The sequence below is a fragment of the Papio anubis genome, chromosome 5, assembly GCF_008728515.1.
Source record: "Papio anubis isolate 15944 chromosome 5, Panubis1.0, whole genome shotgun sequence".
NCBI lineage: Eukaryota > Metazoa > Chordata > Mammalia > Primates > Cercopithecidae > Papio > Papio anubis.
In genome coordinates this window covers 152,936,651-152,952,145 of record NC_044980.1, presented here as the reverse complement: position 1 = coordinate 152,952,145, position 15,495 = coordinate 152,936,651, and the positions used below count along the sequence as shown (strand labels likewise).

Below are 15,495 nucleotides of genomic sequence, written 5' to 3'. Positions count from 1 at the left end.
CCAGGGGCGAGCGAGGATAGGGACACCGGGGGTCAGAGCTGGGGGCACGTTCTGGCCGCTGAAGTTGCCCGTGTCCACGCAGGGTGCGCCCTGAGAGCCGGGTAGCCTCGGATAGCGGCGCTGCGTACGCGATGATGGATGAGCCGTGGTGGGAAGGGCGCGTCGCCTCGGACGTCCACTGCACCCTGCGCGAGAAGGTCAGTCCCTCCCTGCCCTTGTCACTCTGGGTACAGTCTTCTTCGGTCTCGACTTCGTGTTCTCAGGTCGCCTGCGTGAGAACTCAGAACTCCCGGGTGCCTTTCTTTCCTCCTACCGTTTACCTTCTCCCGGAGTGTCTGAGCGGAATTGGGGGGCGGGGGTTAGAGACTGGAGATTGGAGAGATTGAAGTTGGTTTTTCTGATAAGGAGCTCAGAACTCTGGGCCAACTAGTCAGAGATAGCCACTGTACCACTAAGGCAGTACTTCCTATAGTATTGCCACCCTAGGTTATTTTAAACCGTACGTGAAGGGGTCTTTAAAAAATATTGTGTATTCATTCTAATGTGTAATTTAAGAATGTGTATATATCTAGCAAGCTCTGCATTTGCCATTTTCCATTTATTGTAATAATGATATAGCAGTTTATTTTAGAGCAAATTTATTTACATAAAAGTAGTGACGCTATATAAAGGTAAGTGGCAGTACAAGGAATATTATGGCCAAACACATGTATCTATGTGTATATCTAGAATGGGACCGAATGAAATTTAAGGAACACCAGTGTAGTTGAAAGAGGCTACAAACCTGGGAGGCTGAGGGAAGAAAACAAAAACTCCCCTGCCAGTTTGCCTCCGGTGGCAGAAGGTGGTTGGGAGCAGCTGAAATGTGATCCCTGCACACCCCTCCCCTCAAGGAGAGAAGGGCTGAGGGGCATTGGGAAGGTGGAAGAGTCCAGGTGGGCTGGAGGCATGGCCTGTGTGTCTTGCCTCCAGCCCCTGGGCTGAGACTGGCAAGGGGTGACTTGGGGAACAGGTGTGAGGTAGTGAATGGATTGGTTTCCTGGGGCTGCCATTACAAAGGACCACACAAACTGGAGGGCTGAAAGCAACAGAAATTTGTTTCAGCTCTGGAAGCTGAAGGTCCCGGATCAAAGTGTTAGCAGGACCATGACTCTCAAAAGGCTCCAGAGGAGGATCTTCCTTCTTCCTTTTAAATTTGCTGGTGCTTGGTCATCCTTGGCATTCCTCAGCTTGTAGGTACATCATTCCAGTCTCTGCCTCCACTGTCATATGGTTCTATCTGTGTCTGTCTGTCTTTCTCTTCTTACAAGGATACCCAGTCATTGGAGTAGAACCCACCCTAACCCAAAGTGATGTCATGATAATTTAATTACGTCTGAAAAGACCAAGTAAGGTCACATTCTGAAGGAAGTTCCAGATTGACATGACATTTGGGGGGACACTATTGCGCCCAATACAGGGAGGAAAAGGTCTTCCTAGTGTGGTACCTGAGTCCCCACACAGGTTTCACAGTCAGTGCATTTGTTGGAGTGTCTGGAGGAGCTCTGCTTAAAGGGTCACCAGCTACTTAGTGTTTTGTCCTCATTGAGTAGCTGTCTTCCAGTCCAATTAATGCTTTTTTCTTTTCTTTCTGTACCTGCTGACCTGTCTCTGTCCTGCGTTGCTCGGCAAGGCTGTAGCTTTCCTCTGTTCCCTTGGTCTTCTTCTCAGAACAGAGTGGCCAAGCTGTAGCACATTCTAGGCATCTGGACAAGAAAAAATCCAGGTCTTGTTGGTTCGGTTGAAAAGGAAGGAAAGTGGTAGGGGTATGGTCCTGACCCTTTTCTGGAGGTGGTGGCTGAATGGAGCTAGTGAGGACTGCTGTGGAAATTGGGCTTCTTTGTTTATCATAGACTCAAGTGGTTGTCATATTTGCTCATAGCTTCTGAGGAACGACTTCGACCTGATTTGCCCCTTTCTAGAGGGAAGGATTTCTTTTTTTTTTTTTTTTTTTTTTTTTTGGGGGGGGTCTCCCTCTTTTGTCCCCCGGGCTGGAGTGCAGTGGCCGGATCTCAGCTCACTGCAAGCTCCGCCTCCCAGGTTTACGCCATTCTCCTGCCTCAGCCTCCGGAGTAGCTGGGACTACAGGCGCCAGCCACCTCGCCCGGCTAGTTTTTTGTATTTTTTAGTAGAGACGGGGTTTCACGGTGTTTGCCAGGATGGTCGCGATCTCCTGACCTCATGATCCGCCCGTCTCGGCCTCCCAAAGTGCTGGGATTACAGGCTTGAGCCACCGCGCCCGGCCGAGGGAAGGATTTCTAAGAGCAATAAATGCCATTTGTTTAGTTACCTGAGAATGCCCAACCTTTTATACATAAGGGAGGATGTCCTAAATGTTCCTTTAGCTGCTCAAAGAAGCAAGAAAAACAATTCTCCATGAACTGCTATAGTCATGTCATAGTGCCATATGAGTTTACTATTGGGCTCCCCACCTCGGAGAGAAGATGGGTTTGTCCCAGTTTTGCAGGTTAGAAGTAGAAAACTCACCCAAGGACTGATGGCCAAGGTCAACCTTGACTTAAAGCTGGACTTATTAGGGCAAATCCCAAGTTCCTTTGGTTATAATGTCCCATCTCCTCAAAATACTGCTATTGTTCTCCTTTATTTCCTTTCCCTCTTCAAAGAAGAAAATGCTTCTTCAAAAATTTGGCTTCGTGGAGTCTGGCAAGAAGAGTGAAGACTAGGGGAACCTAGTAGCCATACTAGCCTCGCCTTCCTCGAGGAATGAGGGCTGGCCTTTTGTTTTTCCCAGATAGGATCATTGTTTTTCCTCAAAGGTCTACTCTGATCATGTTTCTAACACTGTAGAACAACTTTACGAGTGCCTGACACACAGGAGACGCTCACTCTTTGTTGAATGTTGCCAGATGAATAAAAAGCATGTTTACATATATGCTGTGTAACTGTTACCATACAACCACAAGCAGTTATCCTCACGTGACCCACACAGGAGGCGAAGCTGAGATCACTGAGACAGTGGGAGCCCCACTTTGTCAGATATGAGATTCCAGTCTAGCATCATACTACAGGGTATCAAAAACTTGACACCGTGGAAACAAGTCTTCGTATTGTGTGCACACTAGTGATGGAAGCAAAACCCTGATCTGCTCGTTTAACCTCTCTAAATCTGGCCCCTATCTTCCATTCTTCCCAGAATAGCCAGAATTTAGATTGTGTCTTTCTCTGCTTAAAGACCTCCAATGTCATCCCACTACACTTACAATTCCCGGTTCTTTCCACTGTGTGGAATACCCAGCGCAGCCTGGCTCTGGCCTGCTCTCTGACCTTGTCTCCTACCCGCTCCCTACCCTCCATTCCATTGCTCTTGAGCCACACTGACCTCCTTTCTGTTCCTGGAACAAGTCAAACTTGTTCATGTCTCAGGGCCTTTGCACTGGCTCTTTCCTCTCTTTGGATTCTGTGTTTCTCAGACTGTCACATGGTTGCTTGTCTCCCTTAATCTATTGCTGCCTCTCCATGTCACTCTATTAAATCATTTACCAGGATCTGAAGTGTTTTTTTGTTTTGGTTTTTTTTTTTTTTTTTTTTTTTTTGAGACGGAGTCTCACTGTGTTGCCCAGGCTAGAGTGCAGTGGCACGATCTTAGCTCACTGCAACCTCCGCCTCCCAGGTTCATGCCATTCTCCTGCCTCAGCCTCACGAGTAGCTGGGATTACAGGCGCATGTCACCACTCCCAACTAATTTTTGTACTTTTAGTAGAGACGGGGTTTCACCATGTTGATCAGGCTGGTCTCAAACTCTGACCTCGTAATCTGCCCGCCTCGGCCTCCCAAAGTGTTGGGATTGCAGGCGTGAGCCACCACGCCTGGCCTGAAGTTATTTTTCATTTGTTTGCTGCCTTTCTTCCCACACTAGAATACATGCTACACAAGAAGAGGTCTGTGTCTGTCTTGTTCCGTGTGGGGACCTCAGTGCCTTGAACACAGCCTCCCAGTGTGTATGGAATGACAAGGAGGATGAATAAGTCAGTCTTCGCTTTTGTCTTCTGTAAGCTGGGAGAAATGTTTTACAGCAATGTTAGAATTAAGTGAGTGAACTTAAGAACAGTGTGAGGTGCAGGGTGGGTACTTGGCAGGCATTGTCCTCTCCACTTAGGGTTGCTGTGAGACACTGATAGCCCGTTCCCATAGTGCTGTTCAGAGTAAGGCTTAGGGTTTGTGACCACCCTCCAAGGGGTCCACACACGTGATAGGTAATCCTTGTAAGAAAGGCACTGTTAGCCAGTTGGACCACTGGTCCTGTGATGGTGTTGAAGCCGGGAAAGGGACCAGTTTGCCAAAAATCATGTATCTGCTGAGGGCTGGGACCCAGGGGTGAGACCCCATCAGTAAGACCCTCTAACCAGCCTGGCATCCTGATGGGTGAATGCGGGGAGTTGAACCCTCTTCCAGTCCAAATTTCTCTGGAGAAATTTCTCCCTCCCCTTTCTGTCAGCCAGCCACCTTTATCCCATGCTCAGCCCTTAAATTCCTCCTTGGATCCTTCTTCCTGTTCCTGTTGCATCTGCAGAAGCCCACCTAGAACCCTGCTCCCTTCACCTCCTCTCCTCTGACCTTTCTGCTGGGGGTGGGAGTTCCAGCCAGTACAGGGATGTGGGGTTTCTTACCTGCTACGTGTGTGCCCCTTGACCCACTTCCCTGAGCCAAAAGGAGGATCAGATTGTCACCAGGCTGGTGTCACCAGTGAGGAGGCTGCTAGTGATGTTTTTCTGGTAACCAAGTCTATGCCAGGTCTGTCCAGATTAAAACTCGGGGCCACTTTTTTTTTTCTTGAAAGATGCATCTACCTAAGTTTAAAATTAATAGAGTGAGGCCGGGCGCGGTGGCTCAAGCCTGTAATCCCAGCACTTTGGGAGGCCGAGACGGGCGGATCACGAGGTCAGGAGATCGAGACCATCCTGGCTAACACAGTGAAACCCCGTCTCTACTAAAAAAAATACAAAAAACTAGCCGGGCGAGGTGGCGGGCGCCTGTAGTCCCAGCTACTCGGGAGGCTGAGGCAGGAGAATGGCGTAAACCCAGGAGGCGGAGCTTGCAGTGAGCTGAGATCCGGCCACTGCACTCCAGCCTGGGCCACAGAGCGAGACTCCGTCTCAAAAAAAAAAAAAAAAAAAAAAAATTAATAGAGTGTTGAATCCAAGAACTAATAGATTTTGGTGAGTGCTGGTTACACATGATGGAATGAGAGCATTAGATGGTACGCAGCTTGAGGGCCACGTTCCTTGTCCCTCAAGCCTCTCCTTTGTCATGTGTCCTGGCCCCACCCTCATCCTTGCTTCTTTCACCATCTTTGTCACCCTGCATAGTGACTTGTCCTACCCACTAGACTGTGAGCTCCTTGCAGGTATGAGGTGTGCCTTGTTACCTTGGCATTCCCAGACCAGTATCTGAGTCAGAGAGGGACCTCAGGGTGTCCCTCGCCTCACCCGACGCAGACACAGGCATTGTGAGTGCACAAAAGAGTGAGACAGCCCCAAATGGACTCTTCTGGGAAATGCTGAATGAATGCTTGTGTGCAGGGACGCTTCCTGGGAGTCCTTCATCTCGTCTTCCGCATCTGCCAGGGGATGCCCCTGGCCGGTCCCGTAGAGTCTTTGTGTGTCTGGCCACAGCATTGGCTGTGGTGTCCAGCACAGGATCTGGTTGCCGGAGGATGCCGCCCCAGCTTCCTACAGACCTGCATGTTCTCCTGTCAGGTAACGTGGGACAGGAAGTTAGAAAAGCAATTACCCGCAAGGGCGGATTTACTGGCCTGGACCAAAGTACAGCTTAAGGATCTTAGGAAAATAACTGCAGGTCGAGCTCAGATAACAGAAATGTAGATAATTCCTCCCAGACTTCTAACAGGAGGTCCCGTTTCTCTTCCTGAATTTTCTGAGCAGCAGAGTAGATATAACTTGCACTCTTCTCCTTTTGATTTATGCCCATTTTCCACATAATCTTCACTCTCTAATTAGAAGGAAGTAGTTATGTTAGTAAACAGAGACACCACTGTGACTTAAGGCTTCTTGAGTGTGTAGAAGACTTTCTGAATATAGGGATTTCTGGAGTTCTTAAGGGAAAAAATCTCCCTCCCAAAGCCATGTTGATAAGCTCTGCTTGACATGAGCTGGTAACTTTATCTCCCTGGGCTCCAGGGATCCAGGCTCTAGGGACTCCCCCCTTCTCCTCCACTGGGTGTTTTACCTTCTCCCAGGATGGGAGTCGTGTGATACCTTAGGGGTCTTCTCATCCTGCTCCAGACTTGAGATCTGCAGAGCAACCAGCCACCTAATGCGTTTTTTCCCCTTCCTGAAGCTTACTTCATTGCACGTTTAGAGGACCTCAGCTCTGTGAGACCACTTTTTTTTTTTTTTTTTTAAGGCAGAGTCTTGCTCTGTCGCCCAGGCTGGAGAGCAGTGGCGTGATTTTGGCTTACTGCAACCACCGCCTCCTGGGTTCAAGTGATTCCCCTGCCTCAGCCTCCCGAGTAGCTGGGATTACAGGTGTGCACCACACCCAGCTAATTTTTCTATTTTTAGTAGAGATGGGGTTTCACCATGTTGGCCAGGCTGGTCTCTAACTCCTGACCTCAGGTGATCCACCCACCTCGGCCTCTCAGAGTGCTGGGATCACAGGCATGAGTCACTGCTTCCAGCCACATTTCTTAAACCAGTGGACAGATAAAAGATGTTGGATTTGTGACTGAATCTATGCAAAGATCTTCCAAAACATGAACAGCAAACATTTCGTTTAGTGATGGTTATGCTAGTAGCTACTGTTTATTGAGTGCTTTCTAGATTTCAGGCAGTGTGCCAGCATACTCACATATATTATCTCATTTACTCCTCACTTCGGCTCTAGTGTTGGGATTAACCCCAGTTTACAGACAAGAAACTGCAAGGCTCAGAGAATAAGTGTCTGAGATGAAACCACAGATTGTATCAAAGCTTGAACGTAAATTCATTTTAAAAGTATCCAATTTAACAAAAAATGGAAATACAAAGCAGGGGAAAATTGAGGTTCTGTCCTCCATGACACTATAGGCTCTTGTGTTTTAGTTTGTTTTATGGCACTCTCCAAGGGATGTGCTCTCCCTAAACCACCCTGGAAAGCTGGCTGCTATGGGCACGGGCCTTTCTCTGGGCATTGGAAAGGGCTAATGCCTAGGCCAGGGTCGCCTTTATTTGGCCCTGGTGGGTGGCTATGCCTGGGCCTCACCTGTGTGTGGTGCCTCTCCCCTCAAGTGATTTGGCCTCTGCCATTGCCTGTCCCTAACTTGCCAGGGAAAAGGACACCTCAGGGCTCCCTGCTCTTGCCAAATGTGACAGCTGGATAAGTGGTAGAAATTCATCCCAGCTCATCCTCAGCCCCTGTGTCAAAACTGCACCATTTTTTAGTGACTCCTGAAGCTTGCACACCCTTTTATTTATCTCTTCCAACATCGGTATTTTTTCTCACTCTTTCCCCTAAATCCCTCAAATTTCCCCACTTCAAGACTGAACATCTGTGTCCTTATAGAAAGTAGTGACCTGGCCGGGGACGGTGGCTCATGCCTGTAATCCCAACACTTTGGGAGGCCGAGGTGGGTGGATCAGGAGGTCAAGAGATTGAGACCATCTTGAACAACAAGGTGAAACCCGTTCTCTACTAAAAATACAAAAAAAAATTAGCCGGGCGTGGTGGCATGCTCCTATAGTCCCAGCTACTCGGGAAGCTGAGGCAGGAGCATGGCTTGAACCCGGGAGGCGGATGTTGCAGTGAGCTGAGATTGCGCCCCTGCGTTCCAGCCTGGCGACAGAGTGAGATTTCCTCTAAAAAAATAAAAAGTAGTGACCAAGGTCCATACTCAACAAAGGGCTCATGGATTTGGGTGGGTCATCCTCCACTTGGTTTTTTCCATTCCCTTCCCCTCCTTCTGAGCTTTTGCATCCCTCAAGGGGAAGTCCTCCCCAAATCATGCTCCCAGATCTACCAAAAAGAAAGTGTTCCAAACTCTGGCAGTGGGATGTGTCTGCCCGACTTAGTTACAGGAATGTGTCATTCAGGCCTTTCAAACTCAAATGCTGGCTTTGACAAGCTCTTCCCTCCTCTAATAGCAAGGCTGTCTTATGGCAGTGTTCTTCCAGCGAGACCCTAAGCAGTCTGCCCTCATGACCCCTTCCTGGAGATGAAGGTGATGGGGCTTATAGAATAAGGAGAAATTTCCTGCAGTCTGACCTGCAGAGGTGATTCAAGCTGCCTTAGAAGGTGTATACAGAGGATGGAAGATGGACTGGGAAGAATTGAAAACCGCAAATGAGGTTGGGGGACAAGATGGGCTGCCATTCAAGATAGTGTCTAGCTTTGAGACTGACTGCAATGTTTCACCCGTATTCTGGAGGAAGCTGGTGACAAAACTGAACCAGCACTTGACGTTGTCGCTTGAGTCTTTTAGGTCTTAGAATACCAAAATGCTCAATGTGTGCACAATACCCAGTCAAGACACGGTCTCAGCGCGCCTTATCTGTGGCAGAAGCAAATTACCTTTGAAGGCTTCCTTGCCTCTGCAAAACCACGACAGCAGTCCCTGCCCCACCTGCCACCCAGGTGTCCCAGGGAGAAAATGGGTGTGGGTGGACCCCATCAATCTCCAGGGCCTCCAGATCATGAGATAGGCAAGGGACTTGGCTGGGCACCCTGGTTGGCTGGGGAAGCCTGTGCTGTCTAAGGGAGTGGAGGACATTCAAGACTTGGAGCTGGCCCTGTGCCCTTGCCCTTGACTTCATTGTCTTCCTAAATCACACAGTCCCTCGGGTAAAGGGAGTGCAGCCAACAGTTCTCTGGTATGTCTGAGCACCTGGCAGAAAGAGGTGGCACTGCGACTCTGCTGTTCTCTCTTTTTCTTTTTGAGTTATTATACACACACACACACACACACACACACACACACACACACACACACAGAGCATTTGTTTAGGAAATGGCAAAAATGAATACAAGCAAATAGAAGAAAGTAAAATTCCCCTCACAATCCTACCACTTGGAAACAATCTCAGTTGACATTTTGGTGTATGTTCTTTTCTGTGCATGTCATCGCAATACCTTTTTTTTCTTTTTTTTTAGTAAAAATGGAAAATACCGACCAAGTGCAGTGGCTTATGCCTGTAATCCCAGCACTTTGGGAGGCTGAGGCAGATGGCTCACTTGAGGTCAGGAGTTCGAGAACAGCCTGGCCAACATGGAGAAACCCTGTCTCTACTAAAACTACACAAATGAGCAGGGTGTGGTGGTGAGTGCCTGTAATCCCAGCTACTGGGGAGGCTGAGGCAGGAGAATCACTTGAATCCGGGAGGCAGAGGTTGCAGTGAGCTGAGATTGCACCATTGCACCCCAGCTTGGGCAACAAGAGCGAAAATCCATCTCAAAGTAAAAAAAAAAGGAAAATATCTTGTTGTAAAACACTTTGTCTATTTCCTACATACATCTTTCCATATCATTCTTTTCCACCCAATTCCTGATTATCGGACACTAGCAAAGAATTAGAAACAATCAGTTGTTTGTTTAGAATAGGTAACACATGAATGTGATTTTGAAAAACCACACTATACAAAAGAGTAGATGGTGGAAAGGCTTCCTGCCACCCTTGTCCCCGAATTTCCCTCCGCAAAAGGTACCACTAATCCTGATTTCTCGTGAATCCTATTCTGTCCATAAGAAAGCATAAATTATGTGTGCTTTGACACAAGAGGTAGTATGAATTACACACTTTCCTTTACCATTTCATTATTTTGATGTTTATTTTATTTTATTTTTATTATTATTATTATTATTATTTTTATTATTGAGACAGAGTCTCACTCTGTTGCCTAGGCGGAAGTGCAATGGCATGACCTCGGCTCACTGCAACCTCTGCCTCCCAGGTACAAGTGATTCTCCTGCCTCGGCCTCCTGAGTAGCTGGGATTACGGGCACATGCCATGACGCCCGGCTAATTTTTGTATTTTTAATAGAGATGGGGTTTCATCACATTGGCCAGGCTGGTCTCAAACTCCTGACCTCAAGTGATCCGCCCGTCTCAGCCTCCCAAAATCCTGGGATTACAGGCGCGAGCCACAGTGCCTGGCCTCATTATTTTCATGTTTAGATTTTAATAATCTAAATAACTTTTATGAAACCATGAACAGAAGTGGGCTTTTTTGTATATTTTGCTAATTGTAGCCATAATGATATATAGTGGGCACTTAGGAAATTTGTATTGAACAAATGAATACACGATTTCCTTTTGGTCATTTTCTATTCAAGTATATACATTTTATTTTACAAAAATACTATCAAGTATATCACAGTTTCATAACTTTTTTCCTTAACTGCACATGCTAAATAACCTTCTATGTCATTTTCTATCCTTTTGCAGTCCCATGCATAATGTTTTATGGATGCATCATGATTTCACTAACTCATTGCATTGTTGGATATTTAGGGGACTGCTTATTCATTTTTTAAAAATTGAGGTATAATTTATGTACAGCACAATATACATATCTTAAGTGAATATACAGTTTATAGTGTACAGTGAGTTTTGACAAATGTATATACTCATGTAACTAGCACCATAATCAAGACATAAGGTCAGGCACGGTGGCTCATGCCTGTAATCCCAGCACTTTGGTAGGCTGACGGGGAGTGGATCACCTGAGGCCAGGAGTTTGAGAACAGCCTGGCCAACATGGTGAAACCCCATCTCTACTAAAAATACAAAATTTAGCCAGGCGTCGTGGCGCCCGCCTGTAATCCGAGCTACTCGGGAGGCTGAGACAGGAGAATCACTTGAACCTGGGAGGCAGAGGTTGCAGTGAGCCGAGATTGTGCCACTGCATTCCAGTCTGGGTGACAGAGAGAGACTCTGTTTCAAAAAAAAAAAAAAAAAAAGAACACAGGACGTTACCATCAACCTAGAAAGTTCCTCATCAGTCCCATCCTGCCCCCAGCCTTGGGCAATCACTGATCTGCTTTTTGTCCTAAAAGTAAATTAGATTTGTCTTTTCTAGAGTTTCATATAAATGGAGTTATATGTATGGACTCCTTTCTGCCTGCTCTTTTTTACTTAATGTAATGCTTTTGAGATTCATCCGTGTCGTTGTGTCTATCAGGAGTTTATTTCTTTTTATTGCTGATTAGTATTCCATTTTATGTCTATAAAAATTTGTTCATCCATTTCCCACTGAATACCTTTTTGAGATGCTTCTAGTGTACCATTTGATTTTATATAGCACTGCTGTGGTGATCCTTGATTTATATCTGTAAGTATGCTCAGGAATAAGTTCCTAAAATGGAAGCGCCAGTTACAGGGTATGATTTTAAGAACCTTGCATACCACCAGGTAATAAATTCCCACAGGACTGCACTAGTATATTTCCACTGGTGGTATGGAAGAATGCTTGCTTCCCAGCAACTTTGCTAACCCTGGATATTACTCTTTAAAAAAAAATTAGTACCATTTGGAGAGGTTAAAAAAGGTGTCTGAATGGCTGTGTTTAAAAGGAGCAGGAGCCGGGCATGGTGGCGTGCACCTGTAGTCCCACCTCCTTGAGAAGTTGAAGTGGGAGGATCACTTGGGCCCAGGAGTTTGAGGCTGCAGTGCGCTATGATCATGCCAGAGTGAGACCCCTATCTCTTTTTTTTTTTAAAAAAAAGAGTGGGAACCCAGAGTGGGAAAACAACTAGAGCCAGGGTGTCCAATCTTTTGGCTTTCCTTGGCCACATTGGAAGAAGGATTGCCTTGGGCCACACGTGGAATACTCTAACACTAATAATAACTAATGAGCTAAAAAAAAAAAAAAAAAAAAAATCTCCTAATGTTTTAAGAAAGTATGAATTTGTGTTTGCCACGTTCAAAGCTGTCCTGGGCAGCATGGGGCCCATGGGCTGTGGGTTGGAAAAGCTTGCGCTAGAAGATGGCAAGGCGAGAGGAAGGGAACTCTGAATCCTTTCTAGGCTGCATGGAACCCCATTTGCAGCCCGGAACTGGCCTGAGACCTGCATCAAGGGCTGGATGAGGGCTGTCAAGGTGACCCGGCTGGAAAACTCCTCCAGCTCCCTCTTAGCCCGTGCATTGCAGTGTGTGCTGCCCCTGGTAACTGGATCCTTCAGAGGCAGAATTTGAATCATCCTGAGGCACTGAGTGCCTTGTAGGTCCCTGGAGCAGATGGTTCTAGGCCCTGGGCATTCTTGTGATAGGGATACCCACGCCATGCCACCAGCTGCTAAGTCTGGAAGTGGTCATCACGTGATTTGAGCGGAAGGGTTGGGGGGACACGAGGAGGAAGGGGAGGAGGTCATTCAGAACAGAAGCATCGGGAATTGGATAGATTCAGTTATTGTAAGGGAAAGTTTTAGAGAACTTCAATGGCATCGGAAGGAAATTGGCCACACTGTGGTCCATCCATGCATGAAAATATGGTGCAGTCATTAGATGCGACATAGTAGACAGCGTTGGTGTGCAATGGACTTTTCTGATTATGGTAAAAAAAAAAAAAAAAATCCAAGCAATTCAGAGCACTTCTGACTCTTTGGAGTCAGAAACAAAAACTATTGTTTTTTCCTTAACTTTTTATTATGGAAATTTAAAAAGATACACAAATGTGGAGAGAACAGTAGAATGAGTCCTCACATACCCTCCACTCAGCTTCCTCACCTGTTTCATCTGTTCCCCAGACAGTGTGTCTTTTTACCCATAAATGGCACTACCAGATAAGGGCTTTTTTTTTTTTAACAACTATGCCATTTTCACACTAAAATAATTACCAATATTTCTTTTTTTTTTTTTTTTTTGAGACGGAGTCTCGCTCTGTCGCCCAGGCTGGAGTGCAGTGGCGCGATCTCGGCTCACTGCAAGCTCCACCTCCCGGGTTCACGCCATTCTCCCGCCTCAGCCTCCGAGTAGCTGGGACTACAGGAGCCCGCCACCACGCCCGGCTAGTTTTTTTTGTATTTTTAGTAGAGACGGGGTTTCACCATGTTAGCCAGGATGGTCTCGATCTCCTGACCTCGTGATCCACCCGCCTCAGCCTCCCAAAGTGCTGGGATTACAGGCTTGAGCCACCGCGCCCGGCCCAATATTTCATCAATATCTTCTGTTGTCCATTTCTCTGTTGTCTTGGAAATGGATTTTGTAGTTGGTTTGTTCACATCATAATTCAGATAAAGTCCATGCTTACATTTTTTTTAATGTCTCTTAAGCTGGGTGTGGTGGATCACTCCTATAATCCCAGCATTTTGGGAGGCCAAGGCGGTTGGATCACTTGAGCTCAAGAATTTGAGACCAGCCTGAGCAACATGGCAAGCCCCTGTCTCCACAAAAAATTTAAAGATTGGCGGGGCGCGGTGGCTCACGCCTGTAATCCCAGCACTTTGGGAGGCCGAGGTGGGTGGATCACCTGAGGTCAGGAATTCCAGTCCAGCCTGGCCAACATAGTGAAACCCTGTCTGTACTAAAAATACAAACAAAATTAGCTGGGCCTGGTGGCAGGTGCCTGTAATCCCAGTTACTCGGGAGGCTGAGGCAGGAGAATCGCTTGAACCCGGGAGGCAGAGGTTGCAGTGAGCCGAGGTCGCGCCATTGCACTCCAACCTGGGCAACAAAAGTGAAACTCAGTCTCAAAAAAAAAAAAAAAAAAAAAAAAAAAAAAATTAATAAATTAGCTAGGCGTGGTGACACACACCTGTAATCCCAACTACTTGGAAGGCTGTGGTGAGAGGATTGCTTGAGCATGGGAGGTCCGGGCTGCGGTGAGCCGTGTTTATGCCACTACACTCTAGCCTGGGCGACAGACCAAGACTCTGTCTCAAAAAACAAATAAACAAATGAATAAATAAATACAGAATACAAAAATATTCTCAAGTCTTTTATTTTCCAATGGTCCCCTCCCCTGCCTGAAAATATTTTTTTCATGCCATTGATTTTCAGAGAAAACAGTTTCATTTGTCCAGATAAATGTCCTGTATTCTGGATTTGACCTATTACCTCCTCACGCAGTCATTTAACTTGAATTCCTTGTTAACAGATCGGTTTATACACTTCCCTACTCCTGTGGGATTATAATGTGCTTTAACCTACCTGTTTTCTAGCTGTAGACTCAAGCATCACTTCCTCAAGAGAAGTCGTCCTTGACTCCCAGACAAGGACAGGCTGGGCCCTTTGTTTGTTCTCAGAGCACCCTTGGTGATTCCTTCAGCACTTAGCACAATTTGTAATTATACACCTATTTCGGCACCTATCTGATGTAAAGCTAGCTCCCTCTCCAGACTGCAGGCCCAGGGGAGCAGGCGCTGGATCTCTCCAGCTCTCAGCAGAGTGTGTGTTGCCTAAGAGTCCCTCCATCAGGATGTGCTCATCACTGACACCTTATCCGACTGAAGGCTGTGCTCTGCAGCCCACAAATTGCCTTCCTGGACTTCACTGTTGAAACCGTCTTTTTTTTTTAATTTTTTTGGAAACAGCCTCTGTTGCCCACACTGGAGTGCAGCGACGCAATCTCACTGCAACCTCTGCCTCCTGGATTCAAGCAATTCTTGTGCCTCAGACTTCTGAGTAGCTGGGATTAAAGGTGCATACCACCATGCCTGGCCTCAACATAGTCTTGTGGGGTAGGTAGCACATCTACCAGTAACTCCACCATATACTAGTAGAAAAATGGCATCTGAGGGGTTAAGTATTTGACCAGAGTCCCCCTTTTAAGCAAGGTAGTTAAAGCCTTAGTATTTTGTGGATCTGCTGTCCCCACCTGAACTTAGATAAGGCACACATGAAGCAGAGGACTTGCAATGCAGCCTCCAAGTTGGTGATGGTGTAATATGGACTTCCCCTCAAGCAGCGCTGACACCCTGGGCAGCCACCAAGCTAGGTGAGAAGGTGGGGGTTAGTAGAGCAAAGCTGTTGACTTGGCGTTGACATTTCTCTTTAGTCTCTCCTTTTGTGTTAACTTTTGGTTTTGAAATCATTTCAAACTCAGAGAAGATTTGCAAGCATAATATGCAGTGTTGTGAACATTTTAACACATTTGTCCTATCATTCTTTTTCTCTGTTTATATTTCTTTTCTTCAACCAAGTTGCAAAAATAATGCCACATTATCCCTTAATACGTCAGGGTTTATTTCTCTCTTTTTTTTTTAATAGAGACAAGATCTCACTGTGTTGCCAAGTTGGTCTCAAACTCTTAGGCTCAAGCAGTCCTCCCACCTCGGCCTCCCAAAGTGTTGGGATTACAGGCGTGAACCACTGCACCTAGCCATGGTTACTTTTAAGATTGGCTATGAAGTGGTTTCTGCAGGAATTTTTGTCAGATCACTAGGGACATCTTCCCAGGTATCCAGGACCTCCCCAGAGCTGTGTTTCAGGAAGAGGGGATTCAGCATTCTGGTTAGGAAGGAAGAAGCCAGGCAGTCGCTGGTGGGCTTTGCTGGCCTCAGCTGTGG

The 15,495-nt window shown here is 46.7% G+C and overlaps 1 protein-coding gene across 2 annotated transcripts in view; it reads left to right on the top strand.

The window, feature by feature from the left end:
* The window catches only part of CCNJL (cyclin J like), a 62,111-nt gene that overhangs the window by 822 nt on the left and 45,794 nt on the right, over positions 1–15,495 (top strand). For both annotated transcript variants that reach the window (XM_009209504.4, XM_003900458.4), the window contains exon 2: positions 83–197. In XM_009209504.4, the coding sequence (XP_009207768.1) occupies positions 132–197 (66 nt within the window). In that variant the 5' untranslated portion in view covers positions 83–131. The remainder of the gene's footprint in view (positions 1–82; positions 198–15,495) is intronic.